The 9191-nt window shown below is 58.1% G+C and overlaps 1 protein-coding gene across 1 annotated transcript; it reads right to left on the bottom strand.

The window, feature by feature from the left end:
* Window positions 1–1556: 1556 nt before the first annotated feature.
* On the bottom strand, window positions 1557–8314 carry PPP1R14A (protein phosphatase 1 regulatory inhibitor subunit 14A). The gene is made up of 4 exons (XM_035118545.2): window positions 8056–8314; window positions 3688–3768; window positions 2792–2824; window positions 1557–2000 (listed from the first exon to the last, which is right to left on the bottom strand). Exons 1-4 carry the CDS (start codon window positions 8275–8277, stop codon window positions 1863–1865), a joined length of 474 nt encoding a protein of 157 aa, XP_034974436.1. The 5' UTR covers window positions 8278–8314; the 3' UTR covers window positions 1557–1862.
* Window positions 8315–9191: the final 877 nt, after the last annotated feature.

Here is a 9191-nt window from a genome sequence, read left to right as displayed (position 1 = left end):
TGCCCCACTGTATCTCCACTGCAAGCGAGGAAAGGGCCGAGCCAGGGAGGCCGCCATGGGGCTCTCCACCTCCTCCTGCCAAACGGGGCGAAAGGGCCGCATTAAGTCATTGTTTTTGGAAGGACAGCCTGAAAGAGTGTTCTTTTCCAGTCATTAAACCTGGTAGTTAAACGGTGTCTGCTGTCGTGGCTGCAAGCTAAGCAGACCATAAAAGGCCCTCTGCCCCCCAGGTCCCTGCTGCGCTGGGGGTTGCCAGAGGAACTGAGAAAAACAAGGCGCTGAGAGGAGGGAGGGAGGGAGGGAGGGAGGGAAGGGCGGCTACCCCCAAGACCCCTCTCTAATTCTTAAATTGTGCAGCTATGAAGGCGCATCAGAGAGTGTGGGGAAGTGAATGCCAGTCGAGTGTCCAGCTCAAGGGACCTCAGTTTCACTCTCTTCTACCTTGGCCAGGCCCCACCTGAAATACTGTGGCCGGTTCTGGGCAACACATTTTAATCTGGGCAATTAAAATAATCCAGGGTCTGGAAACCAAGCCTTATGAGGAAGAGCTGAAGGGGTTGGGGGTGTTTAGCCTGGAGGAGATATGAGAGCCGTCTTCCAATATCTCAAGCGCTGCCGCATGGAAGAAGGAGCAAGCCTGTTTCTCCCTGCTCTGGAGGTGGGGAACTGAACCGATGAATTTAAGTTACAAGGAAGGAGCGTCTAAGAATCAAGAACTTGGTGACAGCAAGAGCTGTTTGACAGTGGAACAGACTCCCTCGGAAGGTTGTGGACTCTCCTTCCTTGGAGGTTTTCAAGCAGAGGTTGGGTTGGCCACCTCCCAGAGATGCCTGCATCGAAATTGGGGTCCCTTCCATCTCTTTGAGTCTATGGGGAAGACAACTGGGGCAGGAGAAGCCTGTTTTAAAGCAAAGAGACGAGGCCAGCTCTCTCTCCAGGAAGACGTGGCCTGGGAGGGTCAGGAGAGGGTAGCGGAGGAGGCTTGTTGTTCCCATCCAAGGGATGTTTTGCATGCAGCTGTTTATCCTGCGCTGTAAACAAGATCGGCAGCTGGGAGAGGCTGCCTCCCGGAGACGGCCACTTGGCCCACGTAAGGCGCCTCCGCTGGGCTGAGGGTAGGGCTACCCCCCAGCCCCAAAGGCCACCGGAGGCCATGCTCACGGCCTCCAAAGGGGGAGGACAGCAGGGGGTCACAGAGGCATCAACAGGAGCCATCCTTGGAGCCCAGCCACGCTGGCATTTTCGAACTGGAGAGGAGCCCAAGAGTTTGCTCCTGGTAGAGATTGGGGGGGCATGGACGGACTCTGGTTCATGAGAAGCAGAGCTGGAGGCAAGAGCCCCAAAACAGGCTTCAAAGCAGCAATTCCTGCATCGCAGGGGGCTGGACTAGAGGGCCCTGGGGGGTCCCTTCCAACTGCATGTTTCCCTGATGGCTTAGGACAGCCACAGGCTGTCTATCCCTGCAGCCAATGTCAGCAGCAGATGTGCGACAGGTACCCCCTCCCCGCCAAAACCCCCCACCTCCACAGCCAAGGCAGGAGCTGACCTGTGAGCTGTTTGAGACAGAGTACTTTATTACAGGATACAAGGAAAGCAGACAAGACTGTTCACTGTACAAAGTGGGTGAGGAGGGCGTTCCAAGATGCTGCTGGGGGGGCGCCGGGGTGCAGCAGCTGTGGGGCTGGGGGACGTCCCTGCAGCCAGATGCAACTAGGGGGCGATGCACGTCATCGAGACACCATTGGGACCCTGCCGTTGCTGCTGCCAGCAGCCTGACCTCTATATTGCAGCCCCCCCCCGCCCTCTCCCAGGAGTCCACCCCTGAGGCTTTCGGCAAAGCCTTCCGCAAGATCAGGCAGCTCTCACACTCGCTCCTCCGGGCTCCCAGGGCCCTGCTCCACTCTTTCCCGGCTGCCGCCTCCGCTGTCGGGGCTGGTCCGGCGGAGGACGTGCTCTGTCCGGAGGCCCCTCAGCTTCCCCAGCAGCTCCTGGATGAAGTCCTGTGACAGGAAGGAAGGGGTGAGTCTGCCTCTCTCTGTCCGGTCGGGAGAGAGGGCCAGAGGCCAGGGAGGGTGGGCCAACCGTTGGGTCAAAACAGCCGGCAAGGGAGGGGAAAACATTCCCAAGGAGAGCCTGGCGGCTGGATCAGAACAGGGGCCCATTCGGTCCAGCATCCTCTTCTCAAAGGGACCAAATATCCCTCCCCAAAAAAGAACTTAGGAGTCCAGGTAGACTGTCTCTGGACCTGGAGGTTCCATCAGGACATCAGAAGAGCCTGGCTGCGGCCAAAGGGGCTCCACCCTGTCCAGTGTCCTCTTCTCACAGTGCCCCCCCCCGGAAGCTGCTCCCCAGCTCCCTGCCCTGAGAGCAGCCAGGCTGGATAGCCCTGCGACTGGCCCTGGGGGGAGGCAGGGGGGAAGGAGGGCTGGCTCCATGCTTCTCAGCAGAAGGGATCCAGTGGGGGAGGCAGAGGCAGGGGATGCTCTTAGGAATGACCAGCTGGGATTGGAACGCCAGGAATCCCCGGGAGGATCCAGCAGCCATCCCATCAGCCACCAGGAGGGAGGGAGGGAGGGAGGAGGCTCTGTTGTGTATCTGGATGGGGAGGGCTTTGTGCCAGCGATGGGAGCTACATCCCCCCCCCCTCCTCCTCCACAGACAACCACTCCTGCTGGGAGAAGCTACATCCGGCAGGTGCTCTTGGGAGGGGGGAGCAGCTAATTCCTTCCCTCCCCCTTTCAGGGTAAAAGCCAGAAAGATCCCTGGGGGGTCAAAGAGCAAAGGCACCCACCTCTGTGTCCTTGTGGCAGGACTCCAATATGCTCTGCAAAGAGAAGAGAATGAGGAACGGCTGGGGGAGCTTGCCTTGCATCTCAGCCTCCCTTCTCTGACCTTGGAATTTGGGGAGGGAGGAAGGAGGAAAATCCCACTCCTCTTTGCTCTCAGTGCAGTGGCAAACCCGACTCCCCAGAAGCCTCCCTCCTGCCCAGTCCCCCTGGCCCCTCTGCCTGCTGCAAACTCATCTCCCCTTGGATAAAGTTCCGCAGTGCAAAGGATGCCCTTCCTTTCGGTTTCGATTTATTACAATCTGTATTTCTTTCTAGCTGGCATGGAAACATGGCAGGTGTGCTTATCGATTGCACAAATGCCCTTCCCCCCCGCGGCCCCCTGGTTATTGCACCCAGGCCAGAGGCAGAACTCGCTTGCTCACAAATGTGCAGAGGCTGGAAATCTTATCGTCAGGAGCGCTGGACCCCGCCCACCGGCCTTGGGAGAGGACCGCCTTATACAGAGTCCATCTACACTGGCTGGCAGCACCTCTCGCCCAGCCCACCTGGGATTGGACCTGCAGCCTTGTGACCTTCCACGCAGAAGGCAGATGCTCTGAGGTGGCTCTTTCAGGGATCTCACCCAGAGGGGGTTTCCTGCGCAAAGCTCCCTCTCTCCAAATTTGGGGCACAGGAACATGGCGGCCTGCCTCAACTTGGGTGAGAACACAGCTCCACCCAGCTCAGTCTCCACGCTGACTTGGGAAAGACTCGGCAGGGTTTTGGGACACAGGGCTGATTCCCTGCCCTACTGGAAGACGCTGCCAGGCTAGGATGCGCAACCTCTTGCAAGCCATGCAGGTGCCCTGGTACTGAGATAGAGCCCCCTCCCCAGACGGCAGCAGCCCCCTGCAACAACCTGCAGCTTCTTGGCACGCTCCTCATCCGTGGCCATCTCCAGCAGATCGTCGATGTTCACCTCGTCCGGCATCTCTGCTTCCTGCAACGAATGCCAGAGGATCAAGCTAGGAAGTGACCCAAAACCTCAGGAAAGGGATCTTGTGCACAAGCAAGGCTTCACCAGGGACCAGCCCCTTTACAGGACTGTGGACTAGGGGGACGAGCCACCATTTATGAAGATCACAAGCAAGCAAGCTAGCTAGGAGATGGGCCAAAGACCCATCTGGTCCAGCGGCCTGTTCTCACAGTGGCCAACCCGACGCCCTCATGGGAAACTCACAAGCGAGACCTGAGTGCAAAAGCAGCTCTCTCCCCCCCCCCATGGTTTCCAGCAGCTGGGATTCAGAAGCACCACTGCCTCTGACCAGACAGGCAGAGCATAGCTATTAGCCACCGAGAGCCCTCCCTGTACGCTCTGGGAAGAGCAGAGACCACCGGCAGCTCCATCTCCGAAGCTATAGGCTTCATCTCCATCACAATTGGCCTATCTCCTCCTCCCAAATGCCCCCTTTCCCAGCATCCTTCCTGCAAAGACCTGGCCATTAGCGCCACTCCCAAACTCTCCCTTCAGAAGCAGCACATCAGGCCAAAGTGCAACTGCCCCTCTGCCTTCCTCAAGCCCTGGGCTTTATAAGAGGGGTCTTGCAGAGGGGGCTGGGGAAGGCAGAAGAGGCCACACCAGGCCACGCTCTGCTTGTGCCATGGCACCCAGTAGCACCTGGCCCTGCTGCCCATGGAGGAGTGGGTCAGTTTTTATTCGCTTTCATTAGAATCATAGAGTTGGAAGAGACCACAAGGGCCATCCAGTGCAACCCCCTGCCAAGCAGGAAACACCATCAAAGCATTCTTGACATATGGCTGTCAAGCCTCTGCTTAAAGACCTCCAAAGAAGGAGACTCCACCACACTTCTTGGCAGCAAATTCCACTGTCGAACAGCTCTTACTGTCAGGAAGTTCTTCCTAATGTTTAGGTGGAATCTTCTTTCTTGTAGTTTGAATCCATTGCTCCGTGTCCGCTTCTCTGGAGCAACAGAAAACAACCTTTCACCCTCCTCTATATGACATCCTTTTATATATTTGAACATGGCTATCATATCACCCCTTAACCTTCTCTTCTCCAGGCTAAACATACCCAGCTCCATACCCAGTATTATCATACCCAGTATAACATGCCCAGTATTATCTTCGTTTATACTGGCTTAAAGGGTCAAAAGCCTTATCAAGGTGGGTTGCAAAGTGGAACCATGCTATGCACACACACACACACACACACACACACACACACACACACACCAGAGCCCAAACATTAAAATATCCCTGAAAAATAAAAGGGCAAGATCAGTTAAAGGCAGACGACTACCTCCAGCCCTTTCCAAGACCTGTTTGTCAAGGCGGGAGCCTGTGGCACATTCCGTAAGGATCAGGCATCCCGTAGGGATCAGGCCCTGCCGGGAAAGGCGGCCTCCTTCCTCCTCTGCAGGCCAACCGGACAGACCTGCACTGCAGGGCCTCCTGATCGGAGGCTGATCTGATCGGAGGCCTGAGCTGTTGACACGCCTGCAGACAGTCCTGGAACACAACCCAGCCCATCGGGGCCCGAAAGGGAGATGAGCAGCAGCGCTTCAAACTGGGCTCAGCCAGGGCGGCCAGCAGAGAACCAGATCTCCCCATCGCTTGCTCCAGTAGCTGCACCCTCCCCCCCCAGCTGGAGCTCCCAGGGCATCCTGACCTGAGCAAAGGGGTTCAGGGGGAGGTCTGCAGGCAAGGCGGGGGCAAACGCTGCTGTGCTCCCCCTCACTGCTGTGCGGCTGCAGAATTAGCCGGCCAGCTGAGTCCTGCAACTCCCCTGGGATGCGCCAAGCCAGCCGGGCTGGAAACTTTCCTTTCATGGAAGGGTTGCGGGCGCCTCTTTTATAGATGGGTCTGGCTCCTCTCCGCCCCCCCCCCTCGCTCCCTCCCAGGCCTCAGGCTGCAGGAATGCACTCTTTTCCTCTCAAAAAGCCACTCTTTTGTGGGACCAGCTGAGGTCTGCCCCCTCAAGCCACCCCAAAGCAGCCCCTTCGTGGGGGGGGGCAGGAGGAGATCCCCACCAACTAACCGCCCTGTGGGCTTGGGATGAAGGGCAGTGTATTAATTCAATTAATAAAGGCAAAGTCAATAGCTCCAGGTCGCCTCCAAGAGCAGCACAAAAATGGTCTTAATTATTATTGTTGCTATTTTTATTAATCACAGGGCAGGAGGGGGCAGCCCCTTCCACAGCATCCTTGCATACTTCCAGAGGGGTCTGGGAAGGGACCTGAGTTCTTATTCTTCCTTTCATTGCTCTGGAATACCGGGAGGGGGGGGAGAACAGGCAGGAGGCCCCTCCAAGAGGAACTGGGCTGAGGTGGGGTGGCAGCAGAGGAGGGAGAGAGAGAGAGGATGGGCAAACAAGACCAGCCCCATGGCAGGTGGGCAAGGGCCTGTGCATGTGGGGGTGGGGTGGGGGTGTGTGTTGTGAGTTCCACAGGATAAGAAAGGCCTGGATGAAAGAAGGATCACCAAGGAAGAGAGGAAGGATCCAGACTTTCCAGCCAAATCAGAGCAGAAAAGGATTCCCATTAGGTTAGGAGAAGGTGCAGAGAAAGACAGTGTCCCATAGTGGTTGGACTCGAACCTGGGAGACCAGGGTTCAAATCCCCACTCAACCATTAGGTTCACTGGGTGAGCTTGGAGGACAAATCACTGAATCTCTCAGCCTAGCCTACCTCACAGGGTTGTTGCAGGGATACGTCCCATGCCCTTTTAAAATGTGTTTTTCGGGGGGGGGGGCTATTGGGTTGTTGTTTTTATTTTTATGATGTATTTTGTGGTTTTATATTTTGATTTTATTCTGCGAACCGCCCTGGGGACCCCGGGTATAAGGCAGTATAATAATAATAATAATAATAATAATAATAATAATAATAATAATAATAATGGAGAACCATGTGCCGCACCTTGAGCTCCTTGGAGAAAAAGGTGGGAAATAAATGCAAGGAATAAATAAACATAGCAGGCCATCTTCCTTTGCCAGAATCAGACTGGCTGCCCCATCTTTTTGGGACTGGGCAGTGCTCTCCTGGGTTTGGGGCACAAAAAGGCTTTCCCCCAGCCCTGTAGAGGGAGGCAGTGAGCTTGACTCAGGGGCAGGCCCTCTCCCCCCATTGCACATCCTGGCACCATATGTCTTGGGCAGCGCCTTAATCCTGCCCTAGGGCAAGTAATCAAGAAAGATCAAGGAAGGGATTTGGCGAGATTAATGGGGATTCTGCCCATCGGAAAGTTGCATAGAAATATTGGGGTGGCAGGAGAAGAAAATGGAAGGGGGTAAAGCTCACTGCCACCCTCTACAGGGCGGAGAAAAGGCTGCAGCCCCCCCCCGGGGGAGGGGCAGGAGGGAGAAGGGGCTGTAGACAACCTGTTCCCACTTCAGGGATGCCCCACAGCAGGGTGATGGCATCTGGGACAAGAGAGGAGCAGGTCTGGCTGGGGTCCCTTCACAGATCCCTAGCATAGGAAGAGAAAGGATCCTAGAACTGTAGTGTAAAAAGGGACCCCGAGAGTCATCTAATCCAACCCCTGGTAATGCAGGAATCTTTTGCCCAAAGGGGGGCTCAAACCCACAAGCCTCACACTCTGCCAAGGGAGCTGCCCCAGCAATGACCAGGAAGGTGGAGGCAGCTGGGTTTGGGCAAGCAGCTCCATCCTGAGGCACCGGAGCCCCACACTCCCTGGAAACAGCGACTTCCTTCCTGGTGACCCACAAAGAGCCCACGCAGTGGCTGGGAATTCCGCAGGCTAAATGAGACCTGCTTCTTCCGTGAGAGGATTATGCTGCCACTCTCCTGTTGCCCAAGGTCCCCTCTCGGCAACTTCTGAACTGGGAGCATCTCTTTGGCCTGACCCTAAAGCCTTCTTCCTGTGCGTGACCCTCCTTTGGAACTGGAAGCAGCGGGTTAGGCTCGATGACCCTTCGAGTTCCCTTCCAACACGACACTCCTCGGATGCTAAGCCCACGCGTCGCATCCTGCTGGGCCCCTCGCTCTCCAGGGAGGGCAGCGGAGCAGCAGAAGACTCCCTCCTCCAGCCCCTCACCAGATGCGCCTCTTTCCCCCAGATGGCAGCCCGGATCTCTGCCCCTCCTTCTCCCTCTGTCGAGGCCGCGTCTGCAAGAGGAGCGGCGGGGCAGCATCAGTAGCCGCGGCGGAGGAACCCGGGGAGTCTCCCCGAGAGGCTTCCGACGGGGAGGGCATCCCCCCTGCTCCCTCCCTGCAGCCCTCGCTTCCCCTCCCTCCGGCCCCCTCACCTGTCCAAGGTAGAGCTCCTCCAGGCGGCCGTCGATCCACTTCTCGGTGTCGAGGCGCCGCTGCAGCTCCCGCCGGTCGTACTTGACGGTGACCCTCGCCTGGCGCCGCTGGATGCCGGGGCTGGGCGTCCTCTCCGCCGCGCGGCCGCCCCCCGGAGACAGCCCGGCCGGGCGCGCCGGCGAAGCCCGTCCCAGGCGCCTCCCCACCCGGTTCGCAGCCATCGCTCGCGCCGCCGCTGCCCGACGGGGCGCTCGCCGCCCGACGGCGCCTTATAGAAGACGAGGGGCGGGCGGGGCGGGGCGGAGGGCTCCGTGGCGCCCCGCCCCCCGGCGGGCCCGGACGGGGCCGACGGCCCCCCAGCGCCACCTCCCGACCGGCCCCGTCCAGGACAGGCTGCGGCACCGCCAGAGAGAGAGGCCCGGCCGCCTCGGACCCGAAGGCTCAGCGTCCCGTTGAGCGTGAAAGTCTCCAGCCAGATGCCGCTGAGAAGCCTGCTCTGTTGGGAGGTAGGCTGCCCCTGAACATGGAGGCTCCATGCACTCCTCCCCCCCCCAATATATTTCTTTTTCCTCCATGAATTTGTCTTTTAAGGCTGTCCATCATCTCGTGGCAAGAGATTCCTCAACAGGGAATGTGCAAAAATGACTTTTTGGCCCTTGGGTCCTTCTGAACTGGGAGCCGAGAGGTTGGTGTGATGAGCACCCAGCCCTTGGGAAGGGTGGGGGGAGCCGGGGTTGGAGTAGACAGCAAAGGATGATTTGGGGATGGGGGAAGGCGGTGAGACCACTCCAGGGGATGTGGAGGGGGGTCTTGAGAGCGGGGGTGTGTGTCTCGGTGCTTTGCCCACCCCCAGAATTGCTCACAGCAGCTGAGTTCTGCCCTGTGGGAAGCGAATGTGGAGGGGGGAGGGGGGGTCTTGAGAGTAGGGGGGGCAGCCCGGGAGGTGGGGGCCTCCTCCTGGAGAGGCTTGGGTCTCACCGACCCACTTCTGAACCACACAGCACCCCGCCCCCCCCAGCAGACAGCTGGGCAGGAAGGAAGGGAGGGAGGGAGACGCATAACTCCTCTGCCTGTTCTCGTCGCTCTTGCCAATGTGACGCCCACGGGTTGCAGAGGGAAGTGAGGGGCAGATGGA

The sequence above is a fragment of the Zootoca vivipara genome, chromosome 6 (genome assembly GCF_963506605.1).
Source record: "Zootoca vivipara chromosome 6, rZooViv1.1, whole genome shotgun sequence".
Classification (NCBI taxonomy): domain Eukaryota; kingdom Metazoa; phylum Chordata; class Lepidosauria; order Squamata; family Lacertidae; genus Zootoca; species Zootoca vivipara.
Note: the sequence above shows the minus strand (reverse complement) of the source record. Positions and strands in the feature narration are given on the sequence as shown.